Source organism: Protopterus annectens, chromosome 4.part0 (genome assembly GCF_019279795.1).
Source record: "Protopterus annectens isolate FY-2018-M chromosome 4.part0, PAN1.0, whole genome shotgun sequence".
NCBI classification, from domain to species: domain Eukaryota; kingdom Metazoa; phylum Chordata; order Ceratodontiformes; family Protopteridae; genus Protopterus; species Protopterus annectens.
The window spans coordinates 1,056,643,233-1,056,669,069 of NC_056733.1; the positions used below are offsets into that span (position 1 = coordinate 1,056,643,233).

A 25,837-nucleotide genomic window follows, 5' to 3' on the forward strand; every position below is an offset into this window, starting at 1 on the left:
TCAGAGTACAATGCTCCCTTTGTTACGTACCTGACCAAGCATATGCAGCAATTAGAGCGACCTCAGAGGTTCCTTACAAAAAGGATACAAGGTGTAAGAAACCTGCCTTATGCAGGGACCCTTAAAGCCCCTTTCCCTCTCCTCAATCCACTATAAATTGTGGAGGAGTGATATATGCCTGGCTTGCAAGGAATCACCACACTTATGAATCTCCCGCATATTTGTAAGTCAGGCTACCAGAAAAGTCTTGGGACTTGAATTTTATTGGTGACTTAAACAGAACATTCTGGAGAGATGTGTTCCCAGACGGTCCCTCCTATGGAACAGGATTAAAGCACAATCTAGACCAGTGGATTGGGGAACAGGAAATTTACACTGGGCTTAGCATTCATGTCCCTTATAGGCAGAGGTAGCTTATAAATGCCTGGCCCTCAATTTCTTATATGGATACAGGCCATCATAATTCTTTCGTGAAAACTTAGCTAGGCTTAGAAAGGCCCCTTGGGTCGTTACCCTAGTAATGATGTATGAATCTATGAAAAACAGTGAGACTATTGCCTTGTAATGTGGTAGGTCTTCTGTTTCATTTTTGTAAGCGCTGCCCTGGTGACAGAACGTGGTGGGGAGACGCATTAACACTGGCAACAGATTCTGTACCCTGACCTCCCCTGCACTTAGAGTTTGTTTATTCCTTACTCGAAACAGGCACTGGCACAGCCCAGCAGGATGCGTCACGCACATTAGTGGTACTATTACTACAACAGGGGACCTAGATGCAAAACGTCTGTGCCCAGATAGCCTGCCCAAAGCTACTGTGGACTCAGAAGTTATCAGCTGTGCTATACATCTAGGTTTACTTTAACGTTTTTCAGTTTTTAGGTGCATAAGAGGTGGATGGTGTGTGCTGGGTGCCGAAGGTACATCAGAGTCAAGTCGAACAAAAAAAAAAAAAAAAAAAAAAAACTAGCCAGAATACCATATAATGGCTGTATAGTCAAGCCAGTAAAAAATGAAGATTCCACTATTCTCTTAATGGTTAAGGTGCTTCTCTAACAGACAAGGTAGAGGGTTTGATTCTCACCTTTGGGAAAGCCGGCTAGGCTTAAAATGGCCCACAAGAGCAGCTAGCCTAGTACTTAGCTACGAACATGTACGATTTTTTCCTATGATCGTATTAACTGGAAGGGGAACAAAAACTACACCCCGGGATTCCACCTGTGCCCTTGGTTGACAGTGGCATAGGGTGCTGACTTGTTGGCTACATTCTTGGCTAGGCTTGTAAGGGCCTCAGGGCCAATAGCCTAGTAACTTCCTATGATCCCTCTAATTAGGGATCTGAAAGTCTATTCCTGAAGGGGGTACTATTTTGAACACTGCACTGAATAAAAACAGTAACAGTTTCAGGCACAAAATACATGCACAAAAGTCCCCTGATTTTTTTTTGGGGGGGAGGCTAGTTTGAGACCAAATGAAATGATGCAGTCTAAAATGGTATTATACAAGAAATAAATCAAACTGATGAAACATTCCTGTTAGGAATGTTTATACAAAATGGTGCCAAAAGCAATCTGAAGTCTATTTCTTTAGGGGTTACTATTCTAAAGACAGCACTGAATAAAATAGCAGTTTTAGTAACAGAACAAAGCTTGAAATACATGCAAAAAAGTCCCGTAATTTTGTTTAAAAAAGTTTGTCAAAATGAAGGCTACAGCCTAAAACAGTTTTAGAAAATAAAGAAATCAAACTGTTGCAAAAATCCTGTGAGAAATGTTTAACATACAAAATGGCATCAAAAATCACTGCTTACACAAATAAACCTTTAAAATGCTGTAATCCCGCTCAGTCACTTCAAATAATCATAAACCCAAAGAAAAAACTGTAGTACGAGTGTTTTAATGCCAAAACTTCCAAATGAAGCTTTTAGTCAACAAAATAGGCTTTACTGTGCTAGTTAAATTAAAAACAAAAACATATACAAATCAGAAGTATAATCAAAAAGTACAGTTTTGTACCTACCATAAATGTAGATGTTCGAAGATCCACATTGCTGCAGTCCTAACACTTGGGTCGTCCGCTGTCCCTCGGTCGGCCCGAATATCAGAGTATAAGGCTGACGTCGGTCAAGGCGCATTTGACTGACATCAGAACGTCAGGGTACAAATGCGCATGACCGACGTCATATCCTCAGTCTTTTCTTGCCCCAGATGTCAGAAGACCCTAAAAAGAAAGGTCAAAACCCATAGACAACAACTAAACAACCAACCAGCCTAACACCAAAAATATATACAATATATACAATATACACAATATACCTCAGATAGATAACCCAACCCACACAACCACCTCAAACTACAGAGGGGAAGGAGGGAGGGTAAATTGGACTGCAGCAATGTGGATCTTTGAACATCTACATTTATGGTAGGTACAAAACTGTACTATGTTCTTCATCTCACATTGCTGCAGTCCTAACACTTGGGTAGAATCCCAAAGCAGAGGTAAGGGAGGATGGCTAAACTATAATGAAGCAGGAGCTGCCAAAATGCCCTGCAACACAGCAGTGGCAAAACCAGCCCTGGATTTAGAGTACAATGGAAGGTGGTAATGCCTAGAGAAGGTATGCACTGAACTCCAAGTGGCTGCCTCCAAAATATCCTTAGTTGCCACCCCTCAAAAGCTGTTGAAGTGGCAGTAGCCCTAGTGGAATGAGGCCTAATCCCAGCTGGAATCTCTTTGCCATGATGGGAATAACAGAAAGCAATGCAAAATCCAATCCACTTAGAAATAGTTTGTTTTGACACGGGCTTGCCCTGAGAGCACAAAGCAAAAGAAACTAATAACTGCTGAGATTGTCTGAACCCTTTAGTTCTGTCCAAATAATAACGCAACTGCCTGTGCACATCTAAAGTGTGCAAAATCTTTTCTCCTTTATTTTGGGGATTTGCATAAAAAGTAGGCAAATGAATAGTTTGGTTTAAAGCCACACTAGAAACCACTTTAGGCATAAAGGAAGGATTAGTACGTAAAGATACCCTATCCTTATGGAAAATTAAGAAAGGCTCAACTGCCATAAGGGCCTGCAATTCAGAAACCCTTCTTGCAGAGGTAATGGCCAACAAAAAAGCAGTCTTCCATGACAAATATTTCAACTCAGCAGTAGCTGCAGGCTCAAAAGGTTGTAGAGTGAGTTTCTCCAACACAAAATTGAGATCCCAAGCAGGAGTAGGAGCCCTTCGTGGGGTCTTATATTCTTTGCCCCTCTAAGAAATTGCTTGAACAAAGGATGAGAAAACAATGGTGGGTCACAGTCATAGTGAGCTGAAATTGCTGCAGCATGAATCTTAATAGAAGAGAAGGGCAAACCTTTGTCTAACAACTCAGTAAGATATTGAAGAGCCACACATAAATCAGGCTCAGAAACATCCAAATCCTTAGCTGCACTCCAAAACAAAAATCTCTTCCATTTATCTGCGTACACTTTCCTTGTACTAGGCCTTCTAGCTTCCAAAATCACATTCAAAACTTGTTATGGAAGTTGAGACCCTCTATGGTTTAAAACAGAATATGCCAGGCTGTTAGGTGAAGAGAGTGAAGTTTGACATTGAGCAAATGACTGTCCTCCTGGGACAACAGATGTGGAATCAAAGGCAAAGGCCATGGAGGCTTCCGTACTAGACTTCTCAGTAATGGGTACCAGTGCTGTCGAGGCCAATCTGGAGCTATCAAAATCATCCTTGGCTTGTCCTGTCTGACCTTCAGAAGTACCTTTGGGAGGAGAGGCAGAGGTGGAAAGGCATACACATGAAGATTTTTCCAACTGAAAGAAAGAACATCCACTTTCCAAGCTGTGGGATGAAACCTCTTTGTGCAAAACTTTGGCAGCTGGTGGTTTAGTGGAGAAGAGAACAGATCTATGTCTGGAGTTCCCCAGGACACTGTCAATTTCTGAAATACATGAAGATCCAGTTTCCACTCGTGGGGATCCATGATTTGTCTGCTTAACACATCTGCTAAGGAGTTCTGTGCTCGGCAGAAACCTTGCCTGAAGACTTAGTTGTAAACTGAGAGCAGTCTCCCACAAAATCATTGCTTGCCTGCATAGAGGATAAGAATGTGTTCCCCCTTGCTTGTTGATGTACCACATGACAGTTGTGTTGTCTGTTAGAATCAACACCTGCCCTGGAAGAAGTAAATCCTTGAAAGCTATTAATGCAAACTGGACTGCTAACATCTCCTTCAAGTTGATATGTAGATGCTGTAGTCTGACAGGCCACTTGTCTTGTATCCACTTTCCGTTTAGATGAGCTCCCAAGCTTTGTCCGAGGCATCTGTCGTTAAAATTTGACTCGCCTCTGGCGGGTCACAGAGAGCCCCTTGTTTAGGTGACATTCCTGAGCCCACCACAAAATTCCTTTTGAATGCAAGGTATTATTGGAATGACAGTGTCCAGATCCTGGCAGTGCTGTGTCCATACATTTTGAGATACCATTGCAACTTCCTCATATGCAGTTTGGCATTGGGAAGCACCAGAATACAAGATGCCATGAACCCTAAGGCTTGAAGGACTGTCCTTGCAGTCAGCCGGACTGAAGAGATAGATGATGGAAGTAAAGGGAAAGATTCTTTTGTTTGTCCGGGGTTAGAAAGGCCATCTGGGATGCTGTATTCAGTCTTACACCCAGAAAGCACATGTCTTGAGAGGGTACTAGACTGGACTTTATTTCGTTCACAGAATACCCCAGGCATCCTAGCACTGCTATCACATATTCCAAATGACGAAGAAGATCGTCCTTCCTTGAGCCAGAATCAGGCAATCGTCCAAATAAGGATAGATTTGAATTCCTTTCAGCCTGAAGAAAGCTATCACTGGAGCCAGAACTTTCGTAAATACTCTGCAGTAGATAAGCCAAAGGGCAATGCAGAGAACTGATAGTGAGAAGTCCCAGTCGAGCAGATACTTCCTGCAACTTAGCCTGATAGGAACATGAAGGTAAGCCTCCTTGAGATCCAAAGTTACCATCCAGTGATCCTTGCCCAGCAGAGGTAAAAGCTGTTGTAACGTCAACATTTTGAACTTGGGAATGTCCAGATAAGTGTTGAGGATAGATAAATCCAAAATTGGTCTCCACGTGTTCCCCTTTTTTGGTACAAGGAACAGGCGAGAATAAAATCCTAGGCCTCTTTCTGGCATAGGAACCAGCTGTATGGCCCCTATTTGGAGTAACAGAGAAATTTGCTTGTGAGCCTCTATTCTTTGTTGAGGAGGAATGTCTGGCATGCCTTTGAAAGGAGGCAAGGTATGGAAATAAAACCTGTAACCGTGATGTATGATATCCAATACCCATCTGTCTTGGGTAATCAAACTCCAATTTTCTTTGAAAAGTGCCAACCTTCCTCCCAAAGGTGCTGCCAGGCGAGAAGGTTCTGGCAGCTGAAAAGGTAGGTCATTGGGTCTGTTTACGAAAGGACTGACCCCTGCCCTCACCAAGACTGTGCAGGAGAACTCCCTGTTCTAGGCCTGAAAGAGCCCTGAGCTCTGCCCCTAGCACGTCTAGATCTACCCCTAGACTGGGAATCATAAGAAGGATACGTCCACCCCTTAGTAGGCCAATTTCTACTAAACTTAGGAGGCTGAACCTGCAAAAAATCTTTAACAGTCTGCATAGACTTAGCCTTGTCTTCCATTTTCTTTAAAACTGCCTCAACAGGAGAACCAAACAAGACATCAGATTGCAAAGGGGCATCCAAAATCCTAGTTTTAACATGGTCAGATAAATTTTGATCCCTCAGCCAGGCATGCCTGCGAAGAACTGACCCAGTGGCAGCCACCCTAGACGAGGCCTGTACAGCATCAAAACCACATTGCAAAGAATGCTTACCCACCTGTTCAGAAACATGCACTAAATCTTGTAACTCTTTACAATCAATACCTTCCGCCAGAGCATCAACCTTAGATTTCAACTGTGAAAGGAGATAATTTTGATATTTCAACATGTGAAACTGGCAATTCAAAGCTCTCATGGCAAGAGTGGAAGAAGTATAAACTTTCTTTCCCCATCTATCCAAGGCCCTGGCCTCTTTATCTGCAGGAACCGGATTCTTTACAACAGAAGCCTTAACACCCCTTAGGCCCCTGGTTAACAGTTTCTGGGTCTGCCCTAGGACTCTTAAAAAGATACTTATGAGCTTCAGGCACCCTGTAATACCTATCTGGTTTAACAGGAGCAGGAGGCAAAGAATCAGGATTAAGAGAAGCCTCCGCAAACACATCTTCCACCACATTCAGAACAGGAGGTATAGCCAAAGGCCTATGCTGGGGTAAAAACAAAAATTCCCTAAGCCTTTTCCTGGAATCAGAGAAGTCCTAACCTTCCCATTTAAAATGCTCTCTCATGGAGTGAAGGGTCTCTGAAAAAGAGAAATCCTCAGGAGGAGAAGCAGAAGGAGTAGAATCATCCACATCAGAATCAGAATAATGAGAATACTCCTGCAAGTCTTCAGCCGAAGACTCAGACACATCCGAAGCCTGCTCATAATCCCCCAACACTGGTTCCATCCTAGGCCTCTTATCAGGAGGGGGCATAGAGCCCCTAATTAAAGTAATTAAATCTTCTGCCATTTTAAGCATGTGCTTCTTGGGCACAGAAAGTACAGTTTTGTACCTACCATAAATGTAGATGTTCGAAGATCCACATTGCTGCAGTCCTAACACTTGGGTAGTCCGCTGTCCCAGTCGGCCCGAATACCAAAGTATATGGCTGACGTCGGTCAAGGCGCATTAGTCTGACGTCAGGACGTCAGGGTACAAATGCGCATGACCGACGTCATATCCTCAGTCTTTTCTTGCCCCAGATGTCAGAAGGCCCTAAAAAGATAAGGCTAAAACCAAAAAACACCAGACACTCCTGCACCAAATATATATACAATATATACAAATTTACAAGAGTATAACCACACCCACACAACCACCCCTAAACACAGAGGGGAAGGAGGGAGGGTAAATTGGACTGCAGCAATGTGGATCTTGAACATCTACATTTATGGTAGGTACAAAACTGTACTATGTTCTTCATACCACATTGCTGCAGTCCTAACACTTGGGTAGAATCCCAAAGCAGAGGTAAGGGAGGCTGGCAAATCATAAGGAAGCAGGAGCTGACAACATGCCCTGCAAAATAGCCGTGGCAAAACCAGCCCTAGATTTAGAGTAGAGAGGAAGGTGGTAATGCTTAGAGAAAGTATGCACTGAACTCCAAGTAGCTGCCTCCAAAATATCCTTAGTTGCCACCCCCCTTAGAAATGCTGTTGAAGTGGCAGTAGCCCTAGTGGAATGAGGCCTAATCCCAGCTGGAATCTCCTTGCCATGATGGGAATAACAAAATGCAATGCAAAACCCAATCCACTTAGAAATAGTTTGTTTTGACACAGGCTTGCCCTGAGAACTCAAAGCAAAAGAAACAACTGCTGAGACTGCCTAAAATCCTTAGTCCTGCTTAAATAATAACGCAACTGCTGTGTACATCTAAAGTGTGCAAAATCTTTTCCCCCTTATTTTGGGGATCTGCATAGTAGGCAAATGAATAGTTTGGTTTAAAGCCACACTAGAAACCACTTTAGGCATAAAGGAAGGATTAGTACGTAAAGATACCCTATCCTTATGAAAAATCAGGAAAGGCTCAACCGCCATAAGGGCCTGCAATTCAGACACCCTTCTTGCAGATGTAATGGCTAACAAAAAGCAGTCTTCCATGACAAATATTTCAATTCAGCAGTAGCTGCAGGCTCAAAAGGTTGTAGAGTGAGTTTCTCCAACACAAAATTGAGGTCCCAAGCAGGAGTAGGAGCTCTACGTGGGGGTCTTATATTCTTTGCCCCTCTAAGAAATTGCTTGAACAAAGGATGAGAAAACAATGGTGGGTCACAATCATAGTGAGCTGAAATTGCTGCAGCATAAATCTTAATGGAAGAGAAAGACAAACCTTTGTCCAATAACTCAGTAAGATATTGAAGAGCCACACTCAAATTTGGCTCCGAAACATCCAAATCCTTTGCTGCACACCAAAATAAAATCTCTTCCATTATCTGCGTACACTTTCCTTGTACTAGGTCTTCTGGCTTCCATAATCACATTCAAAACTTGTTGAGGAAGCTGAGACCTGCTATGGTTCAAAACAGAATATGCCAAGCTGTTAGATGGAGAGTGAAGCTTGACATTGAGCAGATGCCCGTCCTTCTGAGACAATAGGTGTGGAATCAAAGGTAAGGGCCATGGAGGCTTCCTTACCAGACTCCTCAGCAATGGGTACCAGTGCTGCGAGGCCAATCTGGAGCTATTAAAATCATCCTTGGCTTGTCTTGTCTGACCTTTAGAAGTACCTTTGGGAGGAGAGGCAGAGGTGGAAAGGCATACACATGAAGATTTTTCCAACTGAAAGAAAGAGCATCCACTTTCCAGGCTGTGTGATGAAACCTTTTTTGTGCAAAACTTTGGCAGCTGGTGGTTTAGTGGAGAAGCGAACAGATCTATGTCTGGAGTTCCCCATGACACTGTCAATGTCTGAAATACATGAAGATCCAGTTTCCACTCATGGGGATCCATGATTTGCCTGCTTAACACATCTGATAAGGAGTTCTGTGCTCCTGGCAGAAACCTTGCTTGAAGATTCAGCTGCAAGCTAGCAGTCTCCCACAAAATCATTGCTTGCCTGCATAGAGGATAAGAATGTGTTCCCCTTGTTTGTTGATGTACCACATGACAGTTGTGTTGTCTGTTAGAATCAACACCTGCCCTGGAAGAAGTAAATCCTTGAAAGCCAGTAATGCAAACTGGACTGCTAACATTTCCTTCATGTTGATATGTAGATGCTGCAGTCTGGCAGGCCACTTGTCTTGTATCCACTTTCCATTCAGATGAGCTCCCAAGCTGTGTCTGAGGCATCTGTCGTTAGAATCTGACTCGCCTCTGGCGGGTCACAGAGAGTCCCTTGTTTAGGTGACATTCCTGAGCCCACCACAAAAATTCCTTTTGAATGCAAGGTATTATTTGAATGACAGTGTCCAAATCCTGGCAGTGCTGTGTCCATACATATTTGAGATACCATTGTAGCTTCCTCATATGCAGTTTGGCATTGGGAAGTACCCGAATACAAGATGCCATGAACCCTAAGGCTTGAAGGACTGTCCTTGCAGTCAGCCCGGACTGATGAGATAGTTGATGGAAGTAAAGAGAAAGATTCTTTTGTTTGTCCGGGGTTAAAAGGCCATCTGGGTTGCTGTATTCAGTCTCACACCCAGAAAGCACATGTCTTGAGAGGGTACTAGACTGGACTTTATTTCGTTCACAGAATACCCTAGGCATCTTAGCACTGCTATCACATATTCCAAATGCTGAAGAAGCACGTCCCTTCCTTGAGCCAGAATCAGGCAATCGTCCAAATAAGGATAGATTTGTATTCCTTTTAGCCTGAAGAAAGCTATCACTGGAGCCAGAACCTTTGTGAATACTCTGGGCAGTAGATAAGCCAAAGGGCAATGCAGAGAACTGATAATGAGAATTCCCAGCTCAGCAGATACTTCCTGCAAATTAGTCTGATAGGAACATGAAGGTAAGCTTCCTTGAGATCCAAAGTTACCATCCAGTGATCTTTGCCCAGCAGAGGTAAAAGCTGTTGTAACGTCAACATTTTGAACTTGGGAATGTCCAGATAAGTGTTGAGGATAGACAGATCCAAAATTGGTCTCCACGTGTTCCCCTTTTTGGTACTAGGAACAGGCGAGAATAAAATCCTAGGCCCCTTTCTGGCACAGGAACGGCTGAATGGCCCCTATTTGGAGCAACAGAGAAATTTGCTTGTGAGCCTCTTTCCTTTGTTGAGGAGGAATGTCTGGCATGCCTTTGAAAGGAGGCAAGGTATGGAAATAAAACCTGTAACCGTGGTGAATGATATCCAATACCCATCTGTCTTGGGTAATTAAACTCCAGTTTTCTTTGAAAAGTGCCAACCTTCCTCCCAAAGGTGCTGCCAGCCGAGAAGATTCTGGCAGCTGAAAAGGCAGGTCATTGTGTCTGTTTACGAAAGGACTGACCCCTGCCCTCACCAGAAGACTGAGCAGGTGAACTCCTGTTCTAGGCCTAAAAGAACCTTGAGCTCTGCCTCTACCACGTCTAGACCTACCCCTAGACTGGGAATCATAAGCAGGATATGTCCACCCCTTGGTAGGCCAATTTCTACTAAACTTGGAGGCTGAACCTGCAAAATCTTTAACAGTCTGCATAGACTTAGCCTTGTCTTCCATTTTCTTTAGAACTGCTTCCACAGGCGAACCAAACAACACATCAGATTGTAAAGGAGCATCTAAAATCCTTGTTTTCACATGCTCAGCTAAATTCTGATCCCTCAACCAGGCGTGCCTGCGAAGAACCGAACCAGTGGCAGCCACCCTCGAAGAGGCCTGCACAGCATCAAAACCACATTGCAAAGAATGCTTACCCACCTGTTCAGAAACATGAACTAAATCCTGCAACTCTTTACACTCAATACCTTCCGCCAAAGCATCTACCTTAGACTTTAATTGTGAAAGGAGATAATTTTGGTATTTCAACATGTGAAACTGGCAGTTCAAAGCTCTCATGGCCAAAGTGGAAGAAGTATACACTTTCTTTCCCCATCTATCCAAAGCCCTAGCCTCTTTATCTGGAGGAACAGGATTTTTAACAACAGAAGCCTTAACACCTTTAGGCCCCTGTGAAACAGTTTCTGGGTCTGCCCTAGGACTCTTAAAAAGATACTTATGAGCTTCAGGCACCCTATAATATCTATCCGGTTTAACTGGAGCAGGAGGCAAAGAGTCAGGGGTCAGAGAAGCCTCTGCTAAAACATCCTCTACCACATCTAGAACAGGAGGTATAGCTAAAGGCCTATGCTGGGGTAGAAACAAAAATTCCCTAAGCCTTTTCCTGGAATCAGAGAAATCCTGACCTTCCCATTTAAAATGCTCCCTCATGGAATGAAGAGTCTCTGAAAATGAAAAATCCTCAGGAGGAGAAGCAGGAGGAGTAGAATCATCTACATCAGAATCAGAGTAAGGGGAATACTCCTGCAAGTCTTCAGCCGAAGACTCAGAAGCATCCGAACAGTGCTCAAAACTCCCAAGCTCAGGTTCCACCCTAGGCCTGTTATCAGGAGGGCATAGAACCTCTAATCATTGTAATCAAATCTTCTACCATCTTAAGCATATGCTTCTTAGGTACAGACCCTGAAGAACTAGGGGTAAACTCCTGAAACAAAACCTGGCCTGCCCCTGGGAGAAGCCTTGGAAACAGCAGGGGAGGGCCTAACCACCTTAGGAAGGGAGGGAAGAACAGCTACCTGAGAAGCCCCTTCCGCCTGGCCTACCTCCTGAGAGGTCACATCTTGCAGTAATAAACTCTCTCCCTGGGATTCCAAAGAAATTTCTGGCTGAACCCTGGCTCCACCGAGCCCTCTAAAGAACCGGCGTCCGGGACGGTTCTTCCAACCTAGGCTTTGCTGTTTTGTCCTTGCGCTTTTTGGAAGCGGGTGTCGGAGCATCCGGCGGCATTTTATAATTACACCGCTTCCCAAAACTAACCTGGCACAATCTAATCTTCTCTTTATAGTGCGTTTGTTAAATCTAGCACAAGGCGACAGCCAACAACGTCGTGCTCAGGCCCTAAGCAAGGTATACACAAGGTATGGTAATCCCTATGAGGTATCTGTTTCCCACAAGAAATACAGTTATTCACTTTTTCTGACATCCGGTAAAATACTGAGGCAAGAAAAACCAAAATAATCTAGCGGGTACTTAGCCAACTTGGATTCGGTCTGAAACTCCGACTTCGGAAAATCTCAGAACGCCAACCTGCACTTGCAAAACTGCTTCTGCATCGGACCATGCGGCAAAAAAGACTGAGGATATGACGTCGGTCATGCGCATTTGTACCCTGACGTCAGACTAATGCGCCTTGACCGACGTCAGCCATATACTTTGGTATTCGGGCCGACTGGGACAGCGGACTACCCAAGTGTTAGGACTGCAGCAATGTGGTATGAAGAACATCCTGAAGAACTAGGAGTGACACCCACAGAAGCTAAACTAGACCTGCCTCTAGGAGAAGCCTTGGAAGCAGAAAGAGAGGGCCTAGACCCCTTAGGAAGGGAGGGGAGTACAGTTATCTGAGAAGCCCCTACAGCCTGACCTGCCTCCTGGGAGGCCACATCCCCCTGGGACTCCAGAGAGGCCTCCGTCGGAACCACCGGTTCCACTGACGCCTCTAAAGAACCGGCGTCCGGTCCGGACGACTCCTCTAACCTAGGTTTAACTGCCTTGTCCTTGCGCTTCTTTGAAGAAGCCGGAGCATCCGGCGGCATATTATTGCACCGCTTCCCAAAGACCAACCTGGCACAATCCAACCTTCGCTTTATAGTGCGTTTATTGAACCTAGCACAAAAGCGACACCCAACAACGTCGTGCTCAGGTCCCAAACAAGGTATACACAAATTATGGTAATCCCTATGCGGTATCTGTTTCCCACAAGAAATACAGTTATTCACTTTTTCTGACATCCGGTAAACCACTGAGGCAAGAAAAACCAAAATATTCTAGCAGGTACTTAACCAACTCTGACTTGGTCTGAAACTCAATCGAAAAATTTCAGAACGCCGAACGGCACTTGCAACACTGCTTCTGCATCGGACCATGCGGCAAAAAAGACTGAGGATATGACGTCGGTCATGCGCATTTGTACCCTGACGTTCTGATGTCAGTCAAATGCGCCTTGACCGACGTCAGCCTTATACTCTGATATTCGGGCCGACCGAGGGACAGCGGACTACCCAAGTGTTAGGACTGCAGCAATGTGAGATGAAGAACATCAGCAGAATACACAATTTAAGCACTGATAGAACAAGCAGGAGGAAATAACTCAAATGGGTTTACCTGAACTTTGCAGCTGAAAAGATCCTTCTTTGTCTATGGCACTAGAAAAGTGAAAGGGCCCTATCTGTGGGTTTGTAAGCCAGTCTCTATACTGCCAGGTGATTGGTCCATCACACACACGGGTAGTTGGAGGAGCTAAGAGCTTTAATAGTCTGCCAGAGGAAGGGTAGCAGAGCCCTACTATTCATATGCCAGTAACGCAGTGTATGTTTGTTGAACATTTGCAGTTCAGTTAAAGAATGAAAGAAAATCTGAAAGACTCAGCCAGAAGACTAAGTGGTTATCCAACTCTTGAAATTACAATGAGCAAATCTGCTGAAAAGGAACTGTAAATGGAATTCTAATTCTACAACTCCAGACTATTTAGTAGTACACAGAGAAAGACAATTTAATTAAAAAATTTATTGTCAAATTTACACTTAAAATTTTCCACAAAACATTTATAAAACAATTAGAAAACTACATAAAGCATAGATCTCAGCTTTTGACATTGTACACCTTCAAGCACCCCTGCAAACCATTAAAGACAAGTGCTAGGACTAAGTTAGTACAGTGATAATGTCTTAAAAATAAACAATGTCTAGAAAGTTAAAACAGTGGCTGTGTGAGGTTCATAAAATATTAAAATACTTGTGCTCGTTTTTATTCACAAACTGATTTTATTGTATTTTAAAAAAAACATTGGGCTGCATAATGTGATGGGATCATGTATTTTTTTGTGGATAACTGGAGACATTTGGTGAAGTCTTTTAAAGCAGTAAATCCACTAACAGTCTAGCACTGCTCCAAAAAGAAATGGTGAAAATGCTGTTCTGAACACCATATAGATTGATATAATTAAACAATGAACAGGACAAGTACAAAAAGGAAATATTAAGAAAAAAGATAGCAGTGTGTTTCTCATATTAAGAAAAAGAAATGGAGACAGAAATGAAAGTCTTCACACTGTGCCACATGATATTCAAAATGAGTGGAAAAATGCATCTCCATTCTCTCACGTGGTTCAAGATCAAAAGATAATACACACGTGGTTGTATGCCCCTTTGGCCTACGTACGATATCCTTATGCAGGGAAGGAAGGTATATTTGTGCCCCTGTATTGTCAGTTCTTGGCCCTCTTATTTCCTCTCTCACTTTTTCAACTGTAAAGGGCAATATGACCATGATCCTGGGAAGGTAACTTTACAATGAGAACAAAGAAATCAAGAATGCATGGGAAAGACAAAGCTATTCTAATTTTAGGTAGTAGAAAAGGAAAACCTGACGGCTTAATATATGCAGATATCTCATAAGAGAAATGGCCAGTGTGAGCCATATGTGGTCTTTAATTGCCAAAGTCTACATATTCTTCTGTGGGTCTCTATATGGGAAAGGGGGAGAGTGAAGAGAAAAAAAATATTCAGGCTGCAGACAGACTTGCTAATCCTAAGAATCTCAGTAAAGACAATAAAGAGGTGGTCAGTTAAGGGTCCAATGTAGGATCTACATATGAAGTCACATCAGTGGGACTGAATAATTTCACTGCAAGAAGTCTTAGAAAACAAGGCTGAGGTGGTCTCTATGCCACAACCAGGAGACAGATTTCAGAATATTTGGGTTCTCTCTGAATGGAGGAAATCATGGCACCAGACATTATTCAGAATCCATTATAAAAGTATGTACTGTGCTAACATGGAGGCAGGACTTTTCCCAGTTAAGTGGTCTTTAGTGACTTCAGACAAAGCAAGGCCAGGGAAAAAGCCAGCAGCAGCCAGTCATTCACACAGGGATGTACCACAAAACAGCACTGCTGGTAAACCAGCATTACCATGGAGGGCAGTAAAACAAAGGACACACAGAGGCACACCATACTGAAAGAGATGTATGACTAGAATAAAGCAAAGGCAACTGCACCACAGCTAATAGAAGATGACAAACAAAAGTGACGTATAATACCTACTGATTATACCCAAAAGCACTACTGAAACAGAGACAGAAAGTGTCCATGCAAAACCTCACATAACTGATGCAAAGGTAAAAGTTTTAAATCCAGAATTGTGCACTGCCAGATAAAAACTTACAGGACAAAAACATGCTAGAGAAAAATACCATTCCCCATGTGTCTTATCTACTATAACTACAGCAAGAACAGGACAGACAACAGTAGTTTTTAACATTTGTGGTATGCCAGAGGAGGATGTGCTTGTAGCCTCAGCAGTTCTAAAGTATGACCTCTAAGAATGTAGTGTTCACATCTACCAGATGAAGACTCTCCCCCTTAGCAAACCCAGAGGACTGCCTGTACTAGAACATGAGGGGTACAAGTCAAGACTGGTGAAAAAATAAAGAATTATAGAGGACAAGTGGGAAGACAGTCAAGGTAGTCTGGACTCTGAAACATCTTTGGAACCTGTAAGTTTTTTTTTCTATTTGTCTAAAAGCTTAAGAAAAAAAAATCTCCAAAGATGAGCAGCGTTTTATTCCTCTGCTGGTAATAAATCACCCCTTAAGGATATGGTCAAAAGCACCACACTCCCAAGAGGAGAATCCAGAACAGGTTGCAAGTTTCCCATGAAATGATGATAGTCTGAGCCATGCTGAACCAATAAAGGCAGAAAAATATATGGCCACAGTTCTAGCCACTGTACCTGCAGTTCCAGAATTACAAAAGGCAATCTGAAACCCTCAAAGAACTATAGCATAGCAATAATGGGTTTTGTACAGAATCACAGTACACAATGTTGGAAAAAGCATTTAATTTATAGCTTGCTCAACAACACTATGGAAACACCAAAGAATAATTACAGCCACAATCAAGGTGAATTTTTGACAAATCTATCCACAAGCCTTTGTTTCCCAGTTGAAAGGGAAGAGTGCCAAGTGCTAGGGCTTCAAAGTCCAATATTGGGCAAAAGGCAAAAAAGGAAATCTGCTCTGCAAAGTTGGGTGAAAAGTACTGCACAAGCACACACTATGCACTCTCAAGGTGTTGCAGGACCAGATTTGGGGTGTTCGTAAGCAGCAAGAATAGTAGTTAATAAAAGGATCTTAGCAAACGTATAACACCCAGTACTATCTTCCATACTAAAGGTAGCAAAGCCACATTTAAGGAGAGCAATGTGAACTGCTCTAGAGTTGACTTCCACAAAAGTAGGGAAGATGAAAAAGGGCAACCTGTTTATATCAGTCCGACAGAGTAATCTCCCACAACACTTATGGCTGTGCAAATACTGAGGAATCTGAAGACAGCTTTTTCCGCCTACAGCCCAGACAGTTACCAGAATCTTGTGAAAGGGGTGATATAGGCTGCATTCATCACAGTTTTATACTGGCTAAAGAATAAAAATCGGATAGCACAGGTACTAATGACAGTATTGCACTTGACTATAATCTCTTCTACATCCAACAAAACATCCTTCCAGCAAACACTGAAGTGGCCAAATTCAAGAATGAAAGTACTGCAATAAGTAAGTTTCAAAGCCACAAAAACAAAAGTATACCGTTAATGGTTCAGTGGCCAACCACTAAAGAAGGAAACATCCAGGGTCAAATTTCAGAACTAGAAAAAAAATAAAAAAATAATGGTCTAATTCCCTGCTTATTTCACAGTTAGCCTGCCCCCGGCAAGAAAGGTAAAACAGAAATTGCACCACAGGTCTTGCTCCACACATCAAGTGCAGGGAGGGCTTGTGCTTCTCTGCAGTTAAGGAGTACAGCATAGAACTCAATCCCTGAGCATGATGGCCTTTTGCAGGTGAAGATGAGACACCACAGCAGGTATGATGCATTCTGAAGCAGAGCCAAGCCTAGGCTTACAAACAGGCCTCTGTATACCTCACCATCTGCTGCTTCTCTTACTCACAACCAATAGAATAAGCATCCCCCCTCCCACACATGGTCCTTGCACAAGGTTCCAGCTACTACTACACACTAGCAAAGGAATTAAGGATTTCTAGTACCGACATAACCCAAGAAGCCAAAGTACTGGCATTTGCGACAGCCACAGAAGTAGTGTGTCAGTCTGAAGGCAAGCAAGACAACTGCTGTGATGGCCCTGACCGAAGGTCTAGTGGCCACAATTACCCATTAATAGTCTATGCTGTTTAGGCATCTAACTTGGAGAAGCCTCCCCCCACCCAAAAAGTCACAAGATATTTAAACTGCATGAACAACTACACAGAACAGAGGATGAACCTGCACCCCCCCCCCCCGGGCCCTGATGTAGGTACAACTATATATGGATCAAAGGAGATAGCAGCATTTCACATGGAACAGTGACATTTTGGAAACAGTTTGAGGACAAAGCAAGACATAGCCCAGCAAGCAACATAGAGGGCCCCTCAAGTTCTACAGCTATATCCAGTTAAATATTTTCATGATTGTTTTTCCTCAGTGCTGAGCATGAAACAATACTTACATTTCTAGAACAGATTTTCATAAAATGTATACATATTTTAAAAGCAGCTTCTTTGAGGCAGACAAATGAGGTCCAATCAATATAGCACATTGATGGCTTTTAAATATTTTTCTCAAAGCAGGCTTTGCTCTGTGACATTGGCTACATAATTCCTTATATTGTGACCAAATACAACCTCACTCAGAGTCTAGTGAAAGTCAAACAATGCGGATAAGATGGAGTCTGAGTCAACGGAAAGGTAAGGAATATGAAAGAACAAGATATAGTAGTCTGCAAACAGAATTGGGTCATGCACCTGAATTGGGAGGGAACTAAATTAGCTAAGAATGCTGCCACTTCTGCTTTAAGAGAGGAACTGTCCTAACAAACCCTTTGAATTGATTATGCACATTTTGCAAACATACATTTAAATACAAACTGCCCATAATACAGTATACACCAAATATCCTGCTCTCTCTCGCAGATGAAGAATCCTCGTTTGGGAATTTTTCACAGTAAAGCAGAGAGCAGCACCAGCAGATTTAACACGAACACATTCAGTAGATGTTCCTCTTGCCTAAAAATAAAATAAAAAGTCACTTTAATTTGCTTGCTTTATAAATATTACAGTGGTTGAAATCTTACAAGTAAAAAATACTTAAAATTAAGTAAATGTGGGCAGAGTTCTGTCCATCTATTGTCTTCATTATCCAAAGAGGGTGAACAGTACAGATCAGAAATTGGTACACAAATGTTATAACGTTTTAGTTTAATACTATTCTTCTACCATCAGAAAGTAAAGTTGCATAAGAGTGATCATCATAGTCACAAATACCTGAATCAGAGAATCACTTACAGTAAAATTCATTATACAGGAGAATTCGCTGCAGGAGAGTGTCGGTCCTATCCAATGTTCTACAGCAGTCGCACATTCCCAAAATGGGGCTGTTTTTTTTTTTTAAATACCTGTATTAATTTCTCACTTAAGACATAGGTAGACTTTAACAATATTAAAATTTTCAGATCTCCTTCTTATATTGAGGATGTTGACAAGACCCTCAGGTAATGAGGAAGAGCAGCCTGTAAAATCATTTGTACTTGCTGGATGAAGAAGCCACCAATACCAAAGTGTGACTGACTTGTGTCAAGATATCCAGAGCATAATAGGGAGGGCAATGGTGTGAAGCCAGCTCAAACAATTAAGGTGCCCAACAAGGAGCCCTGCAAGATAAAGCATGGCCCAAAGATCATAAAAGTGCACACTGCAGCCATTTTTAGGTGATGCAAGTGTTACACAGACTCGAGTTCAGCTAAATCTAGGTAATAAGACGAGAGAGTCCCTAGTGCAGACACGATCCTTTTTATTCAAACATCTAGAGTTATATACTTGTGGCTGCAAAACAATTCATTATACATGGGAAGAGTACTAAAAGCAGTTACTAAGGAAGTGGATTACAAACTTTCCTTCCAGAACCTGTGGCAAAACCTGTCATATTTGTAAAACAGTTGCAGTTTTCTGTACTTAGAAGGGTGTGAACTGTGATCCGTGCGACTGCCTCAGATGTTCTCAACTAACATGTGCTGAACAAAGCTGCTACAGTGGTGGCTGCTGAATGAAGTGTGCCATCAACCAATCAGTACCTTTCAGTGATGAGCACAGCAAAAATACAATTATCCAGCCACTTATAGTTTGTTTACACGTAGGTCTGCCCCAATTACCTTACATGAACGACTCCCGAAGCTGATCAGCCAGCTTGAAATTCTTATCACCTTAGTTGCAGCGTCCTTGCTCCTTTGTTCTAAGGATTTGGGCAAACAGTAGGTAACCAGATGGTTTGGATTTATGACCAGCAAAAAAACACTTTATATATGAAAGATTGATTCTAAGGGATACCACTATCCTTAAGGCCGTAAGGCTCTTTTACACATTAGTATTTGCAGCTCAGAGATTCACATGCATGAGGTAATGGGGCACAAGACAGCCTCCCAGGAAAGGAATTTCAAAGCAGCACAGATAATTATTCAAACAGTAACCTTTTCCAGCATCTGAGCTAATGTACAAATCTCCAAGGGGCAGGAACCATTTATGAAGGTTTCAGTGCTGATGTAAGAGAGACTTACAGGGTCTACATGAAGGAAAGATGAGGTTGCTGAAAAAAGTACAGTTGTGTCATCAACTTACTTGAATCTCAAAACCATTGAAAACCTTTATTTGAAGCTATATTCTTTCTTAAACCGCCAGCAATCTAAAAGTGAAGTGTGTGCACAGATATCCATTAACTGCTATGAGAAGTAACTCTGTACATTGCAACACAAAAGCAACCTTGTATATTGTATGACTATACTGTTTGCCTTTCTTGAATCTGAAATTTGACATTCACATCCATCACTGTTAGTGGTATAATTTAATGAGAATGAAACTTTTTATACTGGAGACTGCAACGCAATGAATAAGCTGATTTTCAAACCTGATAGCTGTCCTGCTCTCGTGTCTATCTTACACACGCACACCCTAACTAGAATCCTCCAGTCTTCAGGAAGGACACTTTTAAATGTAGCTAAACCCAACAAAAGAGCCTGACAATGCCTATATTCCTACAACATTGCCAAACTATGGAATAGCCTCCCCTCATGCATTTCTCAACTTGACTCCCTAATGGCCTTTAAAGCTGCACTAAAAACCCACTATTTAAATAATCCCAGCTGTACCTGTGAAATACAGTGCAAGTGTCCTTAACTTCACACACTTAACTACTCAGATCCTACTCCTGAACCCTCGGTTATATTTTCTTCCTCCTGTATATGATTGATTCTCCTACCTACGATATGTGCAATTTACTAATGATTATGATTACTTTCTTGTGATTGAAAGTATGTTATTATGTATCCATACAGTCTGATAATTATGTATTAACTATATACCATTACTCCCTACTCTATGATATATGATAATGTATGCATATCTCTTTCACTTTATATTTGTTCAGTACAATATTTGATTACTTGTGGAGCTTTTCTCCCCAGGCCTCCACTGAAAATGGGGTTCTGACCCAGTGGACTTTCGCAGTCAATAAATAAATAAATGTGAATGCAGCTCTAGGCAGTGTATGCAAAAGTCAATTTTATTTTACTTCATGTTTGCTATCTTTGTATACTCTTAGTATCTTATATGTATATTCATCAGTTGGAGCTATTCTCCTCGGGCCTCTGCTGAAAGACAGTTTAATTGCCCAGATATTCCCAGTAATCAAATGTAATAAAGCTTCTATCATCAGTTGCACAGCATGCCAATACATTCTTGCATTCAAAGGACAAAATGGAAGATTAAATCAATCTATTAAGTAAAAGGATTAGTACCAAAACCACAGTGTAAACCATTTTAAGTGTAGCTATAAAACTCATAAAACTAATATATTATAACTAATATTTTAATACTTTCATAAATTTAATTATAATACATTTCATAAATGTTCAATCGCTTTGGGTGCAGGGTTTAAGTGTCTTACCATGGCAAGTAAAAAAAGAAGTTATGTACTCACCATAATGCTCCATCTGAGTAGTTACACTCCAGTTTTCTGCAACCTGTGGTATTCGGATCCATATTGGATCCGAGCCGGCAACTTTTCAAGCATCTGCTCCAAGCTCCTTCCCCTTACCCATAACCCATCACCATCTCCTACCTTCCCCTCAGATAGAGTTTGCAACTACTCAAACCAATCAGCAACTCAACTTACAATAAACCATGAGAAGGTTCAAGGAAAGGAGGGTGGGAAGGTTGCAGAAAAATGAAGTGTAATTACTCAGATGGAGCGTTACAGTGAGTACATAACTTGTTTATCTGAAGTAGTTAATTTCATTTTATTTGCAACCTGTGGGACAGAGTCCCCAGCTACTCAAACTCCTAGGAGGCCCTCATGGAAGGATATCCCTGAGCACCGCACAGCCGAAGGATGCTCTCCCTCTGGAGATCAAATCCAACTTATGAGAAATAAAGGTACGTGACCTTGCCCAAGTTGCTGCCGCACAAATGTCATCCAATGAAACCCTAGACCAAAAAGCAGCAGAAGTCGTCATTGATCTGGTAGAATGAGCTTTAATGGGACCAGGCGGAGACAGACCTTTGTCTTTGTAAATTTGCAAAATACATTGCGTAATCCATCTAGCTAAGGAAACCTTGGAGCTGGCTTTACCCAGAAAGGGTTTAGAAAAAGACAAAACTGGTCAGACTTACGGGAAGGGCTTTGTTCTATGTAAATAAAATCGAAGTTGTCTATGAACATCTAGCAAATGCAGTTTATATTCACCCTTGTTCTGAAAATGTGGAAAGAAAACAGGCAGGTTAATTATTTGATTAATGTTTGCTTCAGAAGCCACTTTTGGTAAGAAAGAAGGGTTTGTGCAGAGAGAAACGCAGTCCTTATGGGAGATCAAGTAAGGGGGCACGGCAGACAAAGCCTGATTTCTCAGAAACCCTCCTAGCTAACGTAATGGCCACTAAGAACTTCAAATCTATTGATGCTGCGGGTTCAAAGGGGGGTAGCAACTAAAGACTGGAGAACCAAGGTAAGGTCCCAAGGAGGAACAGAGTCCTTAATTGGAGGATGCAAAAGAAAGGTGCCTTTAAGGAAAGCCTTACACAGTCTAGAAGAGGCCAGGGCATTCATGTTCTCGCAGACACAGAAATTTGAAATAGCTGCCAGTTGCACTTTCACAGTGGAAGAACTAGCCCCTTGCTGAAAAATGTTGGCCAAGAAATCCAACACCGCAGGAACAGGTGCTGTAAAAGGATCCAGATTTCTCTGAGAAGCCCAAATAGAGAATCATTTCCATTTACTGCGGTAAATCTTAGTGGAAACCTTGTGAGCCGCCACCAGAATAGTTTTTACTGAAGATGAAAGACCAAGAGTCCTGGCAATCAAGGGAACTGCAGCAACCAAGCAGTCAGCTTGAGGCTGCCCAGGTTGGGCGGACAAGTGCCCGAGGGATGAGAAATGAGATCCGGGCAGGGATCCAGAACCCAAGGAGGAGCTAGAACATGAGACCAGAGGAAGGAGAACCACACTTGAGGCCAGAACGGGGCAATGAGGATCACTTTGCACCCCAGTCGACAAGCTTTCTGAAGAAACTTTGGAATGAGTAGTAACGGGGGATAAGTGTACAGTAACCCGGGAGGCCAAGCATGGACCAGAGCGTCTCTGGAGGGATCCTCTGGTGAGGGAATCAGAGCGAAGAACTCATTGCACTTTGCGTTGGAAGGAGATAAGAGATCGCAGCAAGGCTGACCCCACACTAGGAAGATCTCCTCTATCGACCATTTCAGAGACCACTTGTTTGGCATTAGAATAGCCCGACTCAATCTGTCCACTAAGATGTTGGAATGTCCCAGGATGTGTGTTGCAATCAGAAACCAACTGGTGGAAATCGCCCACTCCCACAATCTCATGGCCTCGCGACACAGAGGGTAAAGATCTGGTTCCTCCCTGTTTGTTGATGTACCAGATAACCGACATGTCATCTGACTGAACTACAATCGTCCCTGGAGGAAGAACAGGGTGGAAGGCTTGAAACGCTAAAAGCACTGCTCTCATCTCCAGAACACTGATGTGCAATCTGGTCTCGATCTGGGACCACGTGCCTTGGACAGTCGTCTGCAGATAATGCCTCCCCAACCAGAGCTAGGAGGCGTTCGTGGTCACTGTGGCTTTGGCTGTGGGCGAAACAAATGGGTGCCCCGCTGCGATCTCCGGGGATTGGAGCCATGCAGGCTTTGCTGATTTGAATTGGATATTCCATGGGGAGATCTAGCCAAAACCACTGTACGGCTAGAGTCCAATAAAGGACATGTATGTGAAGACGCACACAGGGGAGGATCGAGATTGCTGCAGCCATAGAGCCCAGGGCTCTGAGAATGTCGCCTGCCTTGGGTAACCTGGGGCCAAGAACTATGGATATATAAGCCCGTAGATTCTGGATCCTGTCTGGAGTTAGAAAGACTTTCAGTCGAAGGGTGTCCAGCCGTGCCCCGATAAAGTCCAAGATCTGCACTGAGTCCAAGAGGGACTTGGAAACATTGATAGTGATCCCTAACTGGTTTGCAAGATGAAGGAAGGAGTCTCTGGCTTGGCAAAGACGACGCTCTGTGGAAGCAGCGAGGAGCCAATTGTCTAGGTAAGGGAATACCTGAATTCCCTGAAGCCTCAGGTGAGCCGCTACGACTGCCATTACCTTGGTAAAACACCCTGGGGGCTGTGGTGAGACCGAAGGGTAGGGCTCTGAACTAGAAATGATTGGCTCCCAGCTGGAAGCAAAGGAATCTCCTAGAGCTTCTGCGAATCTTGATATGGTAGCAAGCGTCTTGGAGCTCTATCGAACACATCCAGTCGCATTCTCGAAGATAAGGTAGAATGGACTACAGGTGACCATCCGGAATTTGTTTGGCGACAGCCAGGTTTAAGGTTGACAGGTCCAAAATGGACCAGAGGTCCCCCGTCTTTTTTGGCACTGAAAAGAACCTGGAGTAAATGCCTGATCTGGACTGATCGGGGGGGGGGGGGCAGTTTGATGGCTCATTTGTGAAGCAGCTTGGAACTGTCTAGTGCTGCCGTCTCCCTTTGAGTGGGTGGGACATCTGAGAGGCACTCTGGTTGGACTGGATGGTCAACAAATGGGATTGTGCAGCCTCTGGAGATTACTTGAAGCACCCAACGATCTGCAGTTATGGACTCCCAAGCCGTTGGGTGCAATGATAATCTTCCCCGGACTGCCTTCAGAGTAGGACAGTTAGGCAACCCTCAGGGCTGCTGCGTGGGTCTGTCCGAGAAAGGCTCTCTAGACCCAAAGTTCCTTGGACCCCCTCTGCCTCTGGGATGGTGTCTATCATGTCCCCCTCTGCCTCTAGGGACGAGTTGCCCTAAGAGTCCCAGAACCGCATCTTATTTTGCCCTCTCTGATTCCTAGAAAAGTAAGGACCTTTGAGGACTAGAGAAGCGGATTCTGATGGCAGACAGTTTTCCCGCCTTTTTCACTCTGGACAAGGGTGCCACGTACAGTCTTCCCAAAAAGAGAAGAACCATTGAAGGGAGCATTCGTGAAAGACGCCTTGAAGGGGTCCACAAATTGACACAGTCTGAGTCAATCGTGTCGCCTCAGCCACTCAGGCCCCAGCCGCCCTAGCTGCTCCTTCCATAGTATGGGAAAGGAGGCGCATAGACATGTTAGATACTGACTTCAGAGTCAACATTTTCGTGGAGAACAGACATTTGTCCTCTGGTGACAAAGACTCTGGGGGCGACTCAGCTATGTGACTAGGTCTCGCTGCAGTCGTATAACGTGTGCTAAATAGTTCAGCGCTTGGATGAAAAATGTCACTGAAGAATACACTCGCTTCCCAAATCGATCTACCATCTTGGACTGCTTGTCTGGAGGTTGGACCGAGGAACTTTCCTGAGCCAGTTCCCTCTTGGTGGCAGCTGCAACCACCATAGCATCCACAGGGGATCCTTTATACCAGGTCTGTCTGTCCGAGGGTGGGGAGAGGATCTTGTCCGGATGTTTAGATATCAGCTCTATGGTGTCAGGCTCCTTCCATGCCCACGTGGTGATAAGATCCATCAAGGGATCCACCGGCAGGGATACCCAGGACATAGATGGGCCCATGCCAAAAGCCACCAGGAACACTGATTCATCCGAAGGTTTTGGGCTGAGCAACCTCCCCTCTGGCGGTGGATATCCATGATGTCTCCAAAGGAGACATCCTCGGGAAGTGACCTGGGGGGAACCTTCTCCTTTATCTAAATCAGTGTCTTCTGTCAAGGACTTGGGGGAGTCCAAGTGCCTCCTTTTACACGTGTGCTTACGAGGACCCTCTTCAGTGGGACTCTTTGAAGAGGGCTCGTGAGCTGCGGGGGGGTTTCTCCAGAGGAAACACCCGGGACTCCTCTAGCACAGGTTGTCCCTGGGACAAGCTGAAGGGAGTCGTTACCAAATCCGAGGGAGTCTGGGCGGAATCCAAGGAAACAGGCTGGGGTCTCGATCCTTGGGAGAAAACTCTCTGCACCACATCAAACAATGATGGAGAGCGCACCTCCTTAGCACCCAACAAAGAGGAAGCTCACCCGGGTCCGCCATGGGGATCGGGGCCGAGGCTAGGGCAGCCGGAGCTCCGAAGGAATGGTTCGGATCTGATAAAGTCGGAGCCGAAGACACCTCCACCCCCTCGGATCCGACTCCCCATCCTCAGCCCAGAGAGCTGGTCTGATCCGAGGAACTCAAGGTAACCGCCGGAGTCGAGGTTGGAGGAACCATCTGCACCGAATCACCAGCTCAGATGATCCTCGGATCCATAAACTGCAGGCCGGATCTGGAAAAGAGAAATAGGGTGAAAGAAGGGCATGGACGTCCCCCCTCTGGAGGGAGAGGGGTCTGGCAAGACTCCCATCTGGATTTGGGTCTGAATAAATCTCATCATCCTGTCCATGTCCATTTCAGAGAGACTCTGAGTCGAACACG

At 43.7% G+C, this 25,837-nt stretch overlaps 1 protein-coding gene across 1 annotated transcript in view; it reads right to left on the reverse strand.

The window, feature by feature from the left end:
* Window positions 1-13,341: 13,341 nt before the first annotated feature.
* HMMR (hyaluronan mediated motility receptor) overlaps window positions 13,342-25,837 on the reverse strand; it is a gene marked incomplete in the record, with an annotated part of 1,493,987 nt that continues 1,481,491 nt past the window's right edge. Inside the window, 1 exon segment of the mRNA XM_044068985.1 lies at window positions 13,342-17,906. Within this exon segment, the coding sequence (XP_043924920.1) occupies window positions 17,887-17,906 (20 nt within the window).